The 20,424-nt window shown below is 39.7% G+C and overlaps 4 protein-coding genes across 5 annotated transcripts in view; 3 read left to right on the top strand and 1 right to left on the bottom strand.

The window, feature by feature from the left end:
• The window catches only part of lmln (leishmanolysin-like (metallopeptidase M8 family)), a 429,410-nt gene that overhangs the window by 18,669 nt on the left and 390,317 nt on the right, over nucleotides 1–20,424 (top strand). Inside the window, exons 16-17 of one of the 2 annotated variants that reach the window (XM_084022802.1) lie at nucleotides 341–2,745; nucleotides 3,401–4,950. In XM_084022802.1, the coding sequence (XP_083878928.1) occupies nucleotides 341–441 (101 nt within the window). In that variant the 3' untranslated portion in view covers nucleotides 442–2,745; nucleotides 3,401–4,950. Of the gene's footprint in view, nucleotides 1–340; nucleotides 2,746–3,400; nucleotides 4,951–20,424 lie in introns of those variants that run through there. The other variant, XM_084022803.1, reaches the window with a different exon arrangement.
• tgfbr2l (transforming growth factor beta receptor-like) overlaps nucleotides 1–20,424 on the top strand; it is a 297,577-nt gene that overhangs the window by 42,358 nt on the left and 234,795 nt on the right. The gene's annotated exons all lie outside the window — the stretch shown is intronic.
• Nucleotides 1–20,424, top strand: part of enox1 (ecto-NOX disulfide-thiol exchanger 1) — a 456,513-nt gene that overhangs the window by 354,096 nt on the left and 81,993 nt on the right. The window lies entirely within an intron of this gene.
• On the bottom strand, nucleotides 5,359–9,534 carry lacc1 (laccase (multicopper oxidoreductase) domain containing 1). The gene is made up of 5 exons (XM_084022525.1): nucleotides 8,904–9,534; nucleotides 8,033–8,211; nucleotides 7,541–7,706; nucleotides 6,545–6,770; nucleotides 5,359–6,464 (listed from the first exon to the last, which is right to left on the bottom strand). The coding sequence occupies exons 1-5, from the start codon at nucleotides 9,388–9,390 to the stop codon at nucleotides 6,287–6,289; spliced, it is 1,236 nt and encodes a 411-aa protein (XP_083878651.1). The 5' UTR covers nucleotides 9,391–9,534; the 3' UTR covers nucleotides 5,359–6,286.

The raw sequence follows: 20,424 nt of genomic DNA, 5'->3' as shown, positions 1-20,424 counted from the left end.
TCAGTGTTAGACCAATGTGTGGCGCAGCGCCACAGAATCAACACAGAGTGCCACAAATTTATTTTTTTCAACGCGATTTTGAAATAAATATTGAATAAATAACGTTCAGTTCATTCATTTCCACACATAGTACTCTTTCTCCCTGTCATTCTCTTCACACACCAGTGTTTCCCATGCATTTATTTAATTTTCTTCTTTTTTTACATTTTTCATGTGTTTTAACACATTTTTCTTTTGTTATAATAATAATAATAATTACAAGAATTATTTATGAATTCAAACTAATTACTTCATTTTCTCTTTCTCCTCCCAACTGTTAATTTTCCTTTGACATTTTTAGACCCGTGCTCCAGCTCTCCAGGTTTGGCCATCACGCTGTGGCTCTTGCTGCTCAACCTGCTCCCCCTGGTTGCTGGACTGCTGCTCTGCCACTGCAGCTGATAAAACGTCACACATGAACATGAAGGTAGCAGAACATTTACTAACCCAAATACTCATCTGGAGTCCTCTGGATCTGATGTCCTTCTGTCCTCCAGCTCAGAAGCCTCTTTCCTGTCCCTCCCTCTTACCTCGATCATTCTTTTCTTCATTCCTCTTCTTCTTTGTTTTCTCAATACAACTCTTACCACTATTAAGGATGATTTTCATGAAGAACAACGAGTCAGATGATGTTTTTGCCCCAAGACAGCCGACTGGAGGCTTTTTTAAAATCTTTTTATTGACTGGTGGTGCAGCAGAACTTCACTTCAGCTTGGGATAATTCTGCTTCAACATATTCACTTTATTTTGCTGATCATTTTCTTGCTCATATACATGTGAAGATGATAAGGAACTGACTGTGGGTCAGTTCAAATACGATTTCTTGTTATTCTTCCTGAACAACACAAAAACCAACCACAAAGAAATGTAGAAAAGTCATCATGTGGTGCTGATATACAAAAAAAAAGAAATCCGAGCGTTTTCTCGCGACAAACACTTTTTAAAAAAATCTTACTTTTAAGCTGAAAGGTCGTACTTCCTCTGAAAGAGAGGGTGGCAGCACCAGACAACTGTTTAATACTTCAAACCAGAAAACTTGTAATGTAAATATGATTCATATGAAATAAGAAGATGCATTTCCTGGTTTCAGCAGCAGGCTGGGGTGAACGTGTCTCTTAATTTTAAACTCATTATTACATGACATTAATGCAGGAAAATGAAAGTGTGACAGTTCAGTAGCACAGATGCAATATTGTGCTAAAGATGAGTCAGGTGTATTTCTGTTCAGCTCTCTGGTCTCTGTTTTCTCTAGTGGTAAGTGAAGTTTCCTACATAATAGATGTTTTGGGAGGTCAGAGGTCATAGCTAAGCTTTTGCATCACCATTTGTCAACAACAGGCTCTTTCCATTGAATTTAATTTCCTTATATTCAAAGGATGGTCACAGTAAAAGCAACACCGGTACAAAACGGCGGACTCCACAACTACAGCCTGTAAGCTTTCACACTGGGTGTGGAAAACGCTGCAAAGCACCCCAGCACTCCATTGTCCAGCACTGCTCTGCTGACACGTTGTTTCCTAATGACTTCTCATTACTTCAGCTCTATCAATATGAATGACTGCTGGCACTGCTAAGTATGCATATTGTTTTTACTAATATTTGTGAATGAAACATGAATGGAAGGGAACAAGCAGCCTTACAGAGCATGTTGTGGTGGTTGTTCAGGTGGTGTTTGAAAGGAGCCTGTTACGTCAGTGAGACACAGAAGAGGAAGAATAAGCCATGTACCCTTTTAGCTCTGCACAATGAAAACCTGAACAAGCCATAGGATCATAATGCTGATACATACAGACAGTTGCAAAAGCTTTTGCGAGAAAAGCAAACGTTGAAGATGTCAAAGTTCACAGTCACGCTGACAAACCTTCCTCAGTGTCCAGCTGACAGGACTTTAGTTTTTTTTTTTTTTTTTTTTAGCCTGGTAGTTGTCTCACCTAAACCCCTACATGCACCAAAATATTATCAAATTATTTACAGGAGGATTTTTGAACATACTGATGATATGTAATCTTCTCTGGAAAATGAAAGAAGAAACAAGAGCTGAGAAGGTCCTCTTTCACTGGACACTGCCTGGATTCTTATTGGCAGTATCCTTGTTCTAATCAGATTTTTGGGGTATCCTGTTTACGAACAGGTTTTTGGAGTATCCTTCTTAAGCTCTGGTTCTTAGAGTATACTGGTTATGACGTGGTTTTGGATGATCCTGGTAGTGATCCTTTATGGTAGTATCTTGGCTACAATCAGGTTTTTGAAGTGTCATGGTTATGATCTGGTTTTTTAGTATCTTGGTTCTGATCAGGTATTTTGAGTGTCCTGGTAATGATCTGGGTGTCAGAGTATCCTGGTTGTCATCTGGTTTTTGCAGTATCCTGGTTGTCATCTGGTTTTCGGGGTATCCTGGTTGTCGTCTGGTCTTTAGAGTATCCTGGTTGTCATCTGGTTTTCGGAGTATCCTGGTTGTCATCTGGCTTTTGGAGTATCCTCGCCATCTGGTTTTTGGAGTATCCTGGTTGTCATCTGGTTTTTAAACTATCCTGGTTGTGATCTAGTTTCCTGGTTGGGTTTCATCTGGTTTTTGGAGTATCTTGGTTGGTTGAACACATGTTTGACTCATTTTGATCATCAGATGCTGGTCTTTGGTTCTGGAATGAAACTAATTTTCTGTTGTTGTTTATTGTAGCTTGTGACTTGTGACAATATTTGAAGGGCGTACCCACCAAACGCGATGAAACTTCATCGCGCGACAAGATTACATGTAAAGTCAATGCAAAGACGCGATTAGACGCTTCATCGCGCCGGGCGACGCGATGGACGCGATAGCGCGGCGCGATGGACGCGATGGACGCGAAAAATCGCTTCATCGCGCCATCGCGCCATCGCTCGAGTTGAAATAATTGAACTTTTGCGGCGAATTCGCGTGAAGACGCGCCGCGACAGCCTATCAGCGTTGAGATCGTCACCGACGTGCTGACGTACGGACGTCCTGGTGTTCCCTCCCTCCCGTCGTCCAGGCGCAGCTCCTGCAGGAGACGGTGGAACTCGCCGAGCTCACGCCGCCTCCGTAGGGTAGCATGCACCCAGAACCGACGTCGGCGCCTAGCCCGCAGACGAAGCTGGGAACTTCTCCAGAGTAGATACAGTGCAGCGATGGTGGTTATCTCAGCCATGATCGACGAGAGAATGAAATGGCGGGAAGAAATGTTGTTGTTTGGGCGGGCTCGTCGCGCGACGCGGTGACGCGATGCCGTGATGAGGCGTTTTTTGGCATATTGGACCGGCGTCAAAACTGGAGCGTCTAGCGCGACGCGATTTCATTTGTCGCGCGATTGAATCGCGTTCATCGCGTTTGGTGGGTACGCCCCAGAGTAGCAGAAAAAACGGGCCTTAATTTGAATGAAACAGTCACTGAATGTTTAGTTTAAGTTATTTATCTATTGAAGCAACAGAGGTGACTGATGTGTCAGCAAGAAGTTGGAACAAAAAAAACCTGCTGGTTTAAAACACGTTTGCTCAATGTTTACAGATTTAAATATTATTTGTATTAAATAATTCATGCACTGAAGAGCTTTGTTTCATTATCCATAGTCAAGTGCAATCGCTCTGACCTCTGTCTAGTTTTATTGCTTTAAAGGGGCATTTCACCTAAAACTGACTCTCAACTTCAGGAGATTATATTGATATTATTTTATTTGTTATTAAGGCGATTGTTAATGATGACTGAAATTGTGCTGATTGAGGAAATCTGATTAAATGATTTAGTTTGAAATGTAATCTTAAAGTTGGCTTTAATGGAAACATCAGATAGTTTCCTGTGAATTTGATGCAATTTGAAATACTTGATCTTTGTTTTATTTATTATTATTTTTCTTTTTTAGAAAAAGGGCTGCTTTTTTAAAACAAAACTGAGACATTTGTCTATCAAAATAAATGCTGTCTGTATCCCAGATACGTTTGTATTTTGTCATGTTTAAACCTTTTTTATTCAACACTTAGAAAATTAATTTAGAAACATTAAAATATAACTGAGACTTTAAATCAATTGATGTGTTTGGACATTTTCTATGAAACCATACGGTGAAATTATGATGATCTCTGGATCAACGGCTCTCAGACTAGAGCTGAATGTGTTGAAAAGATGATGGAATGTTTCTCAATCTGAAGTTTAAGTTACTGCAGGGACTTTTTAACTGCTGTGACCTACAGAATACATCAGCCAGTTAACGGGAAGCATTTTATTTTTGACATTATATGTTGTGGTAACGGCTTGTAATGGGGCAGAATACCCGGGGACGAGAGGAAAATAGGAGCAAGGTCATAATAAAGAATATTAATATTAAGATTTAGATGAAGGTCAGAATTGTCTGTTTTTTGTTGTTGTTGTTGTTGTTGCTGTTGTTTTTCTCCTTTTCTCTTCTATCTTATTATTGTCATTATTACCTGATTTTGTTATCATTTCTAAACTGTGATTTCAAAGATTTGACTGAAACTCAGCGGGTGCTAGTGAATACAAATACATTTTGATTCTGTATTATTAATATCATTTTTAATCACTAAAGATGTATTAAGAATTAATTATTTGTAAAATCTTGGTCACAAGAAGAAAGATCACCAGACACCAGAATAACAATTCATTGTAGTTGCTTTAAATCAAAATTCAGCTGACATGTTTTTACTGTCTTCATTTATGATTTAAATTCAGGAAAAACTAAAGTTCCTGTCATGGGTAATGTAATGTGTGACTTACTGTATGTTTGCATTGTTATAATGACTGAAGTTCAGTTACCTTTATGGATACATTTCCAGCACATGGTATGAAACCATTCTTTCAAGTAGAAAACCTGAAAAGAGAAAAATGTATTTGACTACTGGAGGAGTTTTTCCAAATAAAAATTTCCTGCGAGCTTTGCAGCACATTAGGACTAATTTTGAGAACGGCTGCTTTATTCTTTATTAGAACTACGTATTTGACTTGTGTGTGGAAAAACATGGAATGTAAATCATCATTAGATCCTTACTTAAATAATGTATAACTTGATTTTTTTTTTAGACAGAGCCTGAGAGCAGAGTCTAAATTAACTGCTGGTCTAAATAAAAACATTACTTCATCAGTACATTTTGCGTATTAAAATAAGGCTGAGAGGTCTACTTTGCTTTTTGGATTATTTGAGCAGCTAAACCTTAAAAACAAGCTCTCATTGGATATAATATACTTGGATGCAAAATCGCCTGTTGCTTTGAACAACAACAAAAAAAAAAAACTTCAGGATTTAAAAACTATAGAGATCAATATCTTAAAAAACACCCAGATCACAGACACAAGTGTATAGTTAAAAAAAAAAAAAACTGTGACGTTTATTTATTGTCAGGATACAAATCTTTCCGTAAAGCATGGTTTCAAAGTTTCAGTTATAAATGTACTCTGTAGCCATATTTCCCATGTGTCCTGCCTGCACCTGAACTGCTTGTTATGGCCACATTAACAGCTGCTGATCTTAATTAGTCCTTTAAATAGAATCCACTCAGCTGGAACTTTAACAAAGCAGTTAACATTCATGCCATATTAAAACTAATATAGTTTTAAACAGTGGAACATGTTGTACAGATGCAGCGGTTATTATTCATCACAAGATGTATGAAATATGTCACTTTAATATTTATAATCACAATGAACCATGGGATTTAAACATTGGTGGGTACAGTATTAAGTACGAATACTCTACAGCAAAAGTACTAATACCACTCAGTAAAAATACACTGTAATAGTAAATGTACTAATACCACTCGGTAAAAATACTGTTCCACGGTAAGTAGTAAGTACTAAGACAACATACAATGTACAAATACTTTGTTGAAGTAAAAGTACACAGTGTGAAAATACACACTACAAAGTAAAAAACACGAAGTACACAGCAAAAAAAAAACCTCTTCTAAAACCAGATATAACAAATACTCTGTACACAGTGTAAAAATACTGTTACCGTAAAAGTACCAATACCACATAGTAAAATACTCAAAAAAAATTACTAACACCACACAGTGAAATTACTCAGTTACAGTAAAAGTACAAATACCATCTAAACTATTACTTAATAAGATAACAACATCCTTATAGACTCTTCATATGTTTTTCATGTGAAATCTTAATGTAGTGGAGTAGAAGAATAAAGTACTGTAAAGCAAAAAGGGTTTATTTAGCTTCCTGCTGATTATTACATACAGCAGTACCTGATACCTGTAATGGTCCCTCCTGTCAGTCCATCGCCCTGATCCACAGGAAGCCCACCTGGGTGCCAAAGTTGGGCCCGTCCCTGACGTGGGAGAAGAAGTCTTCAGGGTGACAGGAAGTGCAGGGCGTCACACAAGGCCGCTCCGTCACCACGTCGTCATGGATGTGTTCAGGCAGGATGCCGCCTTTCTGGAGGAGAACTCTGTGGAGGGGGAGTTACATTTGGTAAGAATCAAACTTAACTTTCGATAAGACAAACACCAAGTCTTGACTAAGAAGTACCTGCTGGCCAGGCGGATGTTGACATGTGGTCTGGCTGATTCTGGATCAGGGACACAATCCGGGTGGATGCGTTGGAAGTGGAGCGCCTGCTCTCTCTCCAGTGTGAAACAACACGCCCCCACCGATGGCCCCACGGCAACCATAATGTCGCTCACCCGGCAACCAAACTCCTTCATCATGGCCTCCACCGTCGCCATAGCAACACCCATCACTGTTCCTTTCCAACCTGAGGACCAGTGAGTACATTTACACAAGTACACAACTGAGGTACTTGTAATTTACATGAGTTTTTCCATTTCCTGCTACTTTCTGCTTCTCCTCCACTTCATTTATCTGACAGCTTCAGTTACTCTAGACGTCAAATCAGTTTATACAATACATATGAAACTGTTATAGATGAAATTACTAACAGTTTATACAGGTGTTAAAATTAAAACATTCAGATGTTTAGGGATTTTATCTCCAAATAATTCATCTATAACACTTGGAGCCATTTTGTAGAATGAGACCATTTACGCTGTTACTACTACTTTAAAAATGTTTTTTAAATTTTAACACAAAATACAATGAGCATGTACTCATAAGAATAATTCTTTTTTTGTACATGCAACAAACAAAGTGTACACTGACACGCCCCACTTATCCCACCTGCCTAGACTTTGGATAAACCACCTAGGAGCTTACATTTTTTTTTAATAATTTCACATTTTGCATATCCAGAGTAAAGCAATGATGATAGAAAATAATAAATTAAATATAGAATTTACTAAAAAAGTAAACAACCAGAGTACTTCTTCCATCACTGCTGAGGACGAGTAGAAAATAATCTGAGGCTGAATTTGTCTTTGTCGCTTTATCTCATATTAAATGCTAATCATTAAAATACCCAATTAATAACAATCTCCTTATAATATACATTTATTCCTGCCCTTATTGCCAATCTAATAACTGTGATTTTCTCAAACATTCTCTGTACATAGTGTGTGAAGCATTTACCTGCATGAGCGGCTCCGATGACCTTTGACACCGGATCGGCGAACAGGATCGGCATGCAGTCGGCTCCAGGAGCTGCCAAAACCACCCCGGTCCGATTGGTTACCATGGCATCATAGCTCTCCGGCTCGGCTGTCCCAACAACCCAAACATCACCGCCGTGGGTCACCTGCAGGAAACGAGACGACACACATGTAGCTTAATTCTTCAATAAATATGTTGGTTTTTGGACTGTTGGACATTTATTGTTCATCACAAATTTTACCAGTTAAATTATTTTAAGTACATAAATCAATTAATCCCAAATGTCTCCCTGTGAATGTCTGTCATTCTGTTTGCACTGTTTTGGGGTTGAGAATTAAATCACACCTGCTGTGCATTATCGCTGCCGTTACAAAATAAATTCATTAGGTGCAATTAAAGAGGAGAGAAGTCAACAGTCCAGCCTGTAATCTTGAGTTGTGTAGGATGACTACTAGAAACACAGTGTAGTACCTTCACCAGACGTAGCGACTGAGGGTGGAAACCAGCATGGAGGGCCAGTCTCCGTCTGTTCTCCAGAACCACGGGCCCGGGGTCCCTCCGCCTAGTGCTGTTGAACAGGTTTAAGGAGGACAGGGTCGGGATGTAGGACACACCGCCTCTACGAGTACTGAAGCCATGACCGAAACAGTCTGCGAGACACCGAGAGAGAAGGTAAATGTGTTTCTAGATTGATAGTCACACCATTGTAACTTTAAAAATCTCTAAAATGGGAATTTCTAAATGGGACTTATTTAACATTTATACAGGAGCAGTTGAGAACACCTTGTTAACAGAAGTAAAAGCATTTTTTCCTTAATGAAGTCTGGTACATGATAGACATGTTCACAATATTGCAATCTATTATATTCCTGGAATTTGAAAAAAGAATAATTGATTAACATTTTCAATGGAGTTTGGTATATTTTTCGTCTCACATTATCCTTAAATTGATAGATAACTGAATGGAGTTTGGTAGAGTCTACCAATTTAATGACATTAGATTCTAGACTCTTTAAATTGGTAACTGAGTAGTTTGTTATATTTGTCAAATGTTATCATTAAATTTGTACTGATACTTGAATGGAGTTTGGTATGTGTTATTGCCATCTTATTCTTTTGCTTATTCTTTTGCTCATTTTCTACTGGGCAGCATATACTATGGGATAATTTATTAATGTTTGTTTACTGTACTATATGTGTTTTTATTTTTTAACGTTTGGAAAGAGGTGTGCCTTTTAGTACATTTACAGTTATTTGTAAATAAAAATTATCTATGAAGAGAAATCATACATAATCAATACACTAATAAATCCCACGTCTCACTGTTTTCTCTTAAACCGACCTGGAATCAGTGTTGACTTCAGAACTGTGATTTCTCCCTTCAGTGCAGGCAGCTGCTGCAGAAAGCCGGACACTTCTTCGTGGACTGCTTCGCCAGGTGAGTCCGAGTGGGCGGAGCCTGTGCAGCTCGGACAGGTGAGTTCGTTCACCTGAAAGTCAAAGTTGTATACTGCCGTAAAAAGCTGCTCCTGGTAGAATAGCAGCACATCCTGACCCCGCGGGGTCGTGAGGACCCTGATCGCGCTGAGGTCCAGCTGGTCCACAATCTGCTTGAACTGGTATAAACGCTCCACCGTGGAGCCGGAGTCCAGGACGTGCACGCTCCTGCACGAGCTCAGAAACGCTTCCGAAAAGCCGTTTTTGTGCCGGTTACGTTTCCCACACAGCAGGAAGACGTGTGAGTGGGAAACAGAATCCTCCAGCAGAGACGCGCCGGTGCATGCCGGACTGCAGCCGTGAACCAGGTCCACCAGAACGGCGTCACACATCGCGCACAGCCGAGGTATTTAAAACACAGGGTATAGTTTGGTTCACGGACTGAGACGCGAGTCCTTTATGGAGCTCAAAGAGGAACATGTTTGACAGCTAAACCACTCAGAAACTACAACAGCCTGGCTACTTCCTGGTCAAAGTCCACGCAGCCTGGTCCCGCCCACACTGGAAACTCCTGACACCGCACACACACACGCACGCAAGCACGCACGCACACACACACACACACGCACACACACACACACACACGCACGCACACACACACACACACACACACACACACACACACACACACACACACACTCGAACACTGGAAACTCATCTCAGCAGCTTCCTCCAGTTCTGCTGACTGATGTATAAAGACAAGGAGATGGCATTTACTACAGTAAAAAGTAGAAATAAACAATGTGAACATACTGCACTACAAGTAAAAGTACTACCACTACTACAAGTTAAATTACTAATGCATACTGTGAAGATATGCCACTACAAGTAAAAGTAAGAGTAAACATTGTCTAATAGTTTATTGTCCTGTACAGCACTGCTGGAGCTACAATATGTATTGCCCAGTGAGGGCAATACATATTGTAGCTCCTATGTTTAAATACAGTTCTCTTTACATGGGACCTTTCCCCTTTGCTGCCAATGGAGAAACTGCAGACGTTAACTTAAGCATTTTAAATGACAGACAGTGCAACCAATCAGGACGCCGATCAGTGCCCAACACATACCTTTCTGTTTCAGTCTCACCAATGCTGTTGTGAGTTGCTGTCATGTTGTGGTGAATTGTTTTGTTGTTGTGTCATTTGCTGTCGGGGTTTGCACTTCAGGGCCACCGTACAAACAGCCCTGTTTCCAGCTTTGTGACGATGCATTTTCCAGCTGATCCGAGGCTTTAAAGATTTTTTTAGCTTCAGAAGTAGGAAAATATTCTCAACGCATAAAGGAACACCTCATCCTTCAGTTCATCACAAACATTCAACATCACCACATCTGGAGATACAAGGTTTTCACATGACAGGAAGGAGATGAAAGGAATTAAATGTTGTGAAGTAAAAAGTACAATATACCTTTGACCTGTAGTGGAGGAGAAGTAGAGAGTACTTAAAGGCTGTACACAGAGCAACAACTTTTTTTTTTCAACATACCGGTAAGTGTTTTGCAAGTGTTCATCACTTCCTGTCCACATACATTCACTTTAAACTTGCCGTTTCAACTCTGCTGACTGTTTAAGTCAGGAGGAATGAGGAACTGTGTGCGTGCGTGTGCGTGCGTGTGTGTGTGCGCGTGTCACTGACTCACCTGATAAAGTGGAGGATGTAGGAATTTCCCAGGTTGTTTATTAACCGCCATGTCAGCAGTTTAAATTGATGAGATACAGTAAAGATTCACTGTTTTATAATAAGCTAATTAGTCTGACAAGTAAATCATAACTTACTAACTTAAGATTTATTAGACGTCCAAATCCTTCATGTACATTTTCTTGTTTTCTGGTGTGGGCTCTCCAGTGGTGGAAAGTCTCAAGTACACTTTAAGTAACATTATGAACTACTTTAGTATTTTCAGATATTTTATACTTGTACTCATATCAGAGGAACATTTTGTACTTTTACTGCACTACTTTTATTTGACAGATAATAAAAAAGCCTAAACTTTAATTTGATGAACCTGCATAAATACTTACCAATACCAAAATGAAGAACTATCCCTTTGCTCACCAGCAGGAGGCGCCAAATATCAATAGTTCAGTTTTCATCCTTCACCAACTTCAGGGTCTTCAACCAGTCCCTTTTCTGCTGGGTTCATGTCCATCCTCATACATAATATTTAGACATCCATCTCTTCTGTACATTTAATGCTGTTTGTCAAAGTTAGTCTGATGCAATGTTTTATGACGTAAATTATCTGTGTGGACGACAGACAGTAATATAAAGAGGGATTTTCCCTAAAAACCATGTCGCTTCGTTCCCACTTTATTGGTCTGACTCAGACTGAAGTCTCGTATTCTAGACAGGATGTTTATAACAACATGTGAGTATGGTTCAAAGACAGACGTGGATCTTTTCAGCGGTTCAGTGTAATTTCCTGCACGAGCATGCTGCATGTTGGAGTCTGAAAGCTGGTCACGTGGACTCGGTAGATTCAGTGGGATAAATGGCCTCAGCGGGTTTGGTAGACTCAGTACTCAGTACTAAGGGGGCAGCTGTGGCTCAGAGGTGGAGCGGCTCCTCCAGTCTACATGCTGAATTATCCTTGGGCAAGATACTGAACCCCCAATTGCCCCCGATGCTGCACCATCAGCATGTGAATGTGTCTGAATGAGTTAGATCTTGACGTGCAGGAGGCTCCTCTGCCATCAGTGAATGTGTGTGTGTGAACGGGTAAATGTGAGTGAATACTGTAAAGCACCTTGAGTAGCTATTAGCTAGAAAGGCGCTCTGTAAATGCAGGTCCATTTACTCGGTGGCCTCGATCGACTCAGTGGACGTCTGTGCAGGAGCAGTAGTGAGGGTTTCTGTCGTTGAGACTGAGACTCCCCTGCCAGTGTTACTGTTCCAGTGTTCAGTGCTGCTGGTGTGAAATAATGATCTATATCTATTTAGGATCAATCTGTATTTATCAGTCTATACTTATTTAGGATCAGGCTATATTTACTTAGGATCAGTCCATACTTATTTGGGATCAGGCTATTATTTAGGATAAGGCTATATTTATTCATGAGCAGCCTGTATTTATTCAGGATCAGTATATTATTTAAGGATCAGTCTATATTTATTTAGGATCAGCCTGTATTTATTTAGGATGAATCTATATTGAGGATCAGTCTGTATATTCAGGATCAGTCTATATATGTTGATGACGCCTATACATTATTTAGGATCAGCCTATATTTATTTGTATGATCCTATATGCATTCAGGATCAGACTATATATTAATTTAGGATCAGTCTATATTTATCTAGAATCAGCCTATATTTATTTAACATCAGCCAATATTTATGTAGGATCACCCTATGTTTATTTATTATTTATATTCATTTAGGATCAGTATATATTTATTTAGGATTAAACTATATTTATTTACCATGCTAGCAATACAGTTAGCTATAAGATGACTTTAACACTTAGCTGTAAAGTTTACCTCAAATTACGGTATGAACTTTGTGAACAGCTTCTCAACAGAATCCAGATGGTTCCAGGTCCAATAAGGTTGCTGCTCGGAGTACCGCTTGGCCTGCTTGTGTTCATCAGATCCACCTGTCGCTCCTCCACAGTCCAAATATGGTCACTTCCTTCACTGCTTGCAAAAATTACAAGATGGTGACGACCAAACTGCTGAACTTGAGGCTTCAAAACCGTATAGTCCAAAAACCAATTAGTGAGTGATGACTGCGTCAACTTCTTTTTTACAGTCTATGCTGTAAACACAATGAATAGACATGCAGAAACAAAAACAACAACAAAAAGCATTCAGATGTTCATTTAGAAGGTCAGCATCAACGTTATCAATATGTTAATGAAGCATCCTATTGGGGAGGAACATTTCAACATTGTGTGAAATAAACACAGTTGCTTTGTTGAAAAGTGTCCGGAAAAGAAGATTAATATCATGCTCATATCTGTGCATTAGCCATAACTCTATGCTACACTTAACATAAAGGAAATAGCTAACCGTGCTCTGCCCAAAGCTCCTCTAAACATTGATATTTATATAATGATAAAACCAGAGTGGTCCTTCAGATATTCCTTATATATTCATCCCTGCAAACAACAGAATAACTCATCCATAATGGCACAAACAGAAACTGAAAAGAAATGATCACTAAGACATTTATTTATGTTAAAAATGGATTCTCTGTTGCCAGAAGGGGGCGCTGCAGCCTCCACAGACCGACATAATTTCTGTCGCCTATTATTATAATATGTCAAATGTCCTTTTTAATACACAATGTATTGATGTTTAAAAACTGAACTATGCGTCCTTGTTTGTTTTTATTGTATAAATCCATGTATGAATGTAAATCTCTCATTGATGATTTCGTTGACATTACCCCCCGGTGTGTTCCCTCTCTGTCTCAGGCTCCACCGGTCGCTCGGTATCCACTGAAAGAGACCAGACCGGACTGTCGTGCACGGCGCTCTGTCGGACACGCGCCCCCGGGTTCCGTCCGACCGGAGGCAGCAGTGAAGACGCACCAGAGCGCTGAGACAGAGGGAGGATTGTCTCCACCTTCACCCGCACCGGGATTTATTCACGGAGCACCAGCCGGATCACCCAGCGCCACAACCGGTAAGTCGAGCTGCGCTCTCCCCGCTGTGTGTGTTATTCTCCCGGCTGATGGTGCGCTGCTGTCCGCCTGCTGTTGCTCGGTATACCGCTGCCTGCACGCGGCGACGGGGAGCTCAGTCCGAGCTCCTCGTGCACGAGCCGGTGTTCTGAACTGTTTTATTAAACCTGGATAATGATGATATGAAGGAGGCTCGCGCTGCTGACGATGAGTAAACGCGTTGCTGCTGAGACTGAACAGATACAGGAGGATCTGTGACACAAAGACTCTGCAGGCATCAGACAGATTCCTGTTTGTGGTAAAAGTGAGAAAAGTGTCCAACAACAGACACAGATCTCAGACCTCTGGTCTCTAAACGGTCCTCCTGAGAGGTAGCACGTCCTGTTTGTTGATACAGATCAGCTGCGATGGAGGACAGTATGATGTCCTTGATGCATCCAGTCACCTTGACGACCCCTCAGCATCATATCACATGTAGTTCACCTGCTGATCTTTAGTACAACCAGAACAATGAGTTCATCATAGAGCACAAACACACAGCATCTGGAACTCATCTATCTGAACATTTTCACTTTATATACATAACACATATTCAATTTAGCTCAGTACACTAGAAGTTTATTTCTGGAATGATTATGTCCACCCGTCATTTATTTCTTTGCACTATTCTTATAGTTTCAACAGAACACTTGTCTTGTATAAAGACATTGTATTCCTTATTTTGTTGTTGGTCACTGGTGCTTTTTATATATATTTGTATACACGTGAACATATCATTTGTCCACAACTCAAACATATTCAGTTTACTGTCACAGACGAGCAAATGAAACAACAGAGAAAAGCAGGAAATCCACATTTGAGAGGCATTTTTGTATGAAACATTACTAATCAATGATCAAAATAATTGGTAGTACAAATAATTTGAAACCGAAGTGCTGCTCAGCTGCTGTATGCAGTTACCTTTAGAAGGATGAAATAAGTAGCTGCAACAATTAAATGAACACAAACTGTAGGCCACAGGAAACAAAGGGACGAAAGCTCAATAAATGACTATTAATAATTTCCACACAATAGAGGATACAATAAATGCATCGACTCAGTGACGTCACCGTGACTTAAACTTCACAATAGACATGAAAAAGTTTCTTTGTTCATATGATTGTTGATCCAGATGGAAAGTCTCCTGGTGTTATGATGATGACAACACCGTGAATTCACCATATCACAGTGACATCAACAGTCAGCTGATGTGAGGTGACATGAACTCTATGAACAAGTCAGACACTTACAATAAGTCTGATTCAGCATCTGTTTTTACTTTACACAATTCTTTTGAATCTCTTGCAGCTGTGAGCCCCTCCTCTGTGCATTGCATTGTGGGAGAATAGTGTGCGTCAACAGCACATTTAACAATCAGATTTTTGAGTGTGCGAATGAAAAAAAGAAAACACTGCATTCTCCAAACCTGCCTTGGTTTACTTGGTGAGATTACATCCTCTGTGAGTCTTCATATATGCACAATTTTACTGTATAGTTTGCCTTAAATTTCCCCTACATTTGCACGCATTTCTGAAATCTGTGTTTCTTAATTCTTACTGATATTTTGTTCATGTGACAAATTAAACTTTGAATCCCTGATGACCTGAACCAGCTGCAGACAAAACAGTTAATTTTATTAACTGCTTGATGCATTAAATCATGAGACAGTGAATCCCAAACTGTGACATCCCAATATGTCTATTACATGACGCGAGCAGTTAAAGTCAGACGTGGTAAACACGGTGCTCCTGGTAACTGGTCACCTCGGCGACATCTTCAGCACCACAGAGAGGAGCAGCATCAGGGACAAACACTTCCTGTAATTTGATCTAGTTCTCTTTATATAGCCTCAACGATGAGAGAAACTACTTCACTCTGGTCTAAACATCAGTTTATTAAAGCTTTTTATCATCATGGTTATAAGTTTGTTCTGTGAAGGAGGTCACAAGACAACTAGGAACATTTGTATATATATATATACTGTATATATATATATACACAAGATTAATCTGTAGTTATGTATTCCTTATTAATTACCATCAGAATACTCTTGATTCATATTCTTTACTTTGACTGCAATATCATAAAACTGTTTAAAAAGTGCATTATAATTCATCACAAAAGTTACACCTTCAGGTGTCCAAAACGTTACTATCTGATCATATAAAAACAACAGTTCTAGCAGCTCTACAAACCCCAAAATGTTCAGTTTATTATCTCCATCGGTGTAAGTCTATGGGGAGATCATGCATTCAGATTCCATATATGTTATGATCCACCAAAGTAAGGAATGATAAAAGATGAATAAATCGCAGTGTTTGTTATCGCTGTGGCCATCTTGACTGTAAGGGAGCATGTTGACAACTGGGTGAAAATTCAACTCTTCTTTAAATGGAGACACATCTGGAGGTTATCTGGAGTCGTATTCATGAAGCTTTCTAGTACAGGTTGTTGCATTCTTAAAATTACGACATTTTCTAAGAATTTTCACTTAACGTTCAGGGAAGTTAAAGAAACAAGATCCTGGTCGATAGAAATAATTCACAAAGCCTGACGAGCTGCAGTCACAGACACTGAAGAAAGCTGTTATTATCAGATCCATCATATAATAAAATTACCTGCATGGTGAATAAATATAACAACTATCAGCATGTGAAGAGGCTTCTGCATTAGTAGGCTTGTTTCCTCATCTGTCACTGTCAATATAAATACTATATATACACTAGAGACATCTTTACGTGTAAATACTGTACATAATTATCCATCCAGTATTTATTTGTTTTTTTATAACTTACAGAACACTTAACTTGTGTATAGACATTTTGTTTTTGTATTTCTTCTTAATGTATTTTTCTCATTTATATAATCTCAGCTTTTACTTCTATTTTTGTGTAAGTACATGTGAAAAAACAACAACTTAACTTGTCGTCTTGCAGACAGACCTAATAAAGCATGACTTGGCTTTTTAAAAATCTGTTCATTGCATCTAAATCACAGCTAAATAGTTTATTTTGGATTCATCCAGCTGTGGTAAACCAGTCGATGTGTGTCTTGCTATACAATGAATACAGCTTGGTGAAATTCACCGAGCACCTCTGGGTGAATTATCAGCTTTCTGTTTGTGAAGACGAGTCCTGTCTCTCCATGTAGTGAACTTTTCAAGTTGTGATAAGATACAAGTAAGAAGCTGCAACTGAGGCATGATTGATGGGAATTACTGTCGTAGTATTTTACGTATGTTGTGGCTACAGTAGTCGTAGTGGACACAGGTTGTCATCCTCATCAGCAGCAGCATCTGTATTGTCTGGAGGCTGCTCTATCGTGAACTGCTGAGTATTCGTACAATCTGACACCTCTCTCCGCCCGCCGGTCTCGTCCGGCGGCTTCGCCGAGCCCCGCCAGAAGGGATTACAGCAGCTACGTAACCCTCCGCATCTCTTGCCGGCTGGTGGGCTGTTAGGGAGAAAGGTGGCTGATGAGAGTAGAAACAGAACAACAGCCTCCATCATTCAGCACAAACACACTGAATCCTTTACAAAATCCCCTGCTGGCTTTCTGTTTCCTGCAGCTCTTTACACCGTGCGGCAAAAAGCAGCCTGTTAGCTGCCGTAATGCGATTATCCATCCTCTTCATGTCTTCTTGCAGACTCTGGCATGCCACCTCGCAGACGTTAATTGACCCCACACTGCAGCGCTCAATGGGGACGACCGGCGCTAATTGCGGTGGTATTTTGAGATACGGTGGGAGCTTTATGCTGTTTTCCACCGCGGGAGGAATTATTCACCAGGGATGACTCCACAAAGCATTAATGTGTGAGTGTGTGTATCTAGTATTTATCACATTGTGGGGACCTTTACACCCCACCACATTCTGGGGACCAAGAAATCCATGTTTGAACGCTGTCTTTGGGGGGGCTAAAGGGGCTTGTCCATTCTACCCACGATGACGAAGATATCACTATACTATGATACTCGATACATTTCAAGAAAATCATCTACGATATGTATCATGATCTCTTTGTATCTGAAGGAGAAACAATACCAGTGAAAAGGCAAAAGCAGGAATGAATCGTATACTGTGTTTATTCACACTGACCTAACATGTCTGTGTGTGCCATCATTCCAAATTAGACATAAACTGGCAGAGCAAACTGCAAGAAAGCAGAGCAGATGAATGTGCTGTCCGACTCCGTAATGCCCCCTCTCTGAGTATCATGATATATTGTTATATTGTCCCATCACTAATTTGAAAGCTGTAAGATAATCAAGCCTGATTTGTCCAGCTGTGTCTATTGATCCAAGGACGCAGCATTCAGACTGACTGTTAAACACTGTCTTTAAACACATCTTCTCTCTGCAGCTGTGTTTCATTCTCATAGTGTTATATGAAACACACACAAAGATCTACAGTCTAAAAACATGCAGGCTCGTATGGTTGTTACATTTGACTTTGTGTCACATGTTCTCGTTGCACTTAATGCAGATCTGATGCAAAGAGGCCGGTGTTCTGCAGTTTCACTATGAATGAGTCAGGGTAAATGCTTTAAGAAAAATGTGACATTTGAGTGGAAAGAGGTACTCGTAAATGTAGTGCTGCACTTATTTAAATGGCTGCACGGTGGTGTGTTTAGCACGGTCGCCTCACAGCAAGAGGGTTCCTTCTGTGTGGAGTGTGTATGTTCTCCCTGTCTTCTCTCTGGATACTCCGGGTTCCTCCCACAGTCCGAAGACATGCAGGATGGGGATAGGTTAAATTGATGACTCTAAATTGCCTGTAGAAATGTGATCATAAATGGTTGCCTCTCTGTCTGTGGTAGTCTGACGGCCTGTTCTGGGTGTACCCTGCTCGCCCAATCAGTCAGCTGGGATCCAGTCCCCCCTGTGACCCTTAAAAGGATAAGTGGCGATCGATGATGGATGGATGGATTATTTATAGTCTTTGGACTGAAAAAAGAAAAAATGCTGAGCTGCTAACAGAGATATGGATTTATAAACAGTGATTAGAACCAAACCACGGAAATAATGGTTTAATGGGCAATGAGCTTTCAGTAATGCCATGACATCGTTGTGTAAAGCAAGATAACCAATTTAAAATTAGTTTTTTGTCCAAATCAAATCTACTAATCCTATATGTATCTATATGTATCTGTGCAGATAGTTCTAGATTTGAGATGCATGTGATGTTTTCTTTGTGGTTCTAAAAATGTCTCTTCTGTCCAGAAACCGTTTTCACTGGGAGTCTTTCTTTCTTGTGTTTCCTCGTCGTTCAGTAGGAGGCTGCAGGAGGGAAGGCATGTTAACAGCATTAACCTCATTTCTGTCACACAACAGCCTCACTCATATTCGTGTTGACATGCATATCCCCTAGTGTGGATTCATCTGCAGATTTCTTTTTACAGGTTAATCGATTAGTTAATACTGTAAATAAGCATCTCAGTATGTAAGAATCTGGAAACATCAAATGTTTGGTATTTTTGCTTGAAATATCACTTAAAATAATGATTATCGAAGTAGTGGAATGAATTGCCAAATCTAACCAAGCAACAAAAAATTGGAACGATTTGTTCAATTTACAATAATATAATTGTTAAATGAGATCAAAAACTCATCATATTTAAGAACCTAAATCTGTTCTGTTTTGCTTGAAACACGACATAAAAGGTAATGATTATCAATGTTGATTAAATCAGTTCTCGTCAAACAAATTATTAAATTAAGAATAATATAAATTTTAACTGAGATCAAAAAAGTGTCACATTTAAGAACCTGTAAACATCAAATGTTTTGTATCCTTCCTTGAAACACAACATGAAGCAGTTATTGATGATCAAAGTATAATTAATCGACTGAGGGAACATAGTCAAGCAACAACACATACGTTGACAATGATTTATTCGATTCAAAGAATATTAGTATAATATATGAGATTGAAAAAGATGTCACATTTCAGAAGCTAAAACAATCAAATGTTTAAGAAATGACTCAAACATTTGATCAGATAAGGCTAATCAGATATCAGTTAATCATTGCAGCAATACATGCAAACACAGACCCACACACACACACACACACACCATTGTGTGAATTAGAAAGCACTTCAGTCACAGCAGCTCTTCCCTCCGGCTGCTCTGCTTCCTCCATCACACTGATGGGAGCGTCTACTTTGATGTGCTGAACTGACTGTGTGTGTGTGTGTGTGTGTGTGTGTGTGTGTGTGTGTGTGTGTGTGTGTGTGTGTGTGTGTGTGTGTGTGTGTGTGTGTGTGTGTGTGTGTGTGTGTGTGTGTGTGTGTGTGTGTGTGTGTGTGTGTGTGTGTGCTTGCAGTGGGTCTTTTTCTGGCGACACATCAAGTAAATCTGTTTCTTGCTGAAGACTGCAGAGGAGAGCGTCAGGAAGTAGGATTTACTTCCTGTCTGAAATACAGAGCGGCACACTTATTAGATATAGAGCTGCAGCTAATCGATACTATCATCAATTAATCCATCTGTTCTTTTCTCCATTAATGCGTATACTAATATATATATATATATATATATATATCCCAAAATTCACCTCTCAGAATCTACAACCATGGAATGTTTGTGTTTTTTATGTAAAGTAACATTTAAAAGACTACCTAAATACTTGGTGGAAAAACAATAATAATAGTCTCATTCGGTCTGCAGGTTTAGTGTGAGACATGCAGCTGTCCTCGTGCTGCTG

Source organism: Eutrigla gurnardus (genome assembly GCF_963514095.1).
Source record: "Eutrigla gurnardus genome assembly, chromosome: 12".
In the NCBI taxonomy this organism is placed as follows: domain Eukaryota; kingdom Metazoa; phylum Chordata; class Actinopteri; order Perciformes; family Triglidae; genus Eutrigla; species Eutrigla gurnardus.
This window is presented reverse-complemented; position numbering and strand designations above follow the sequence as displayed.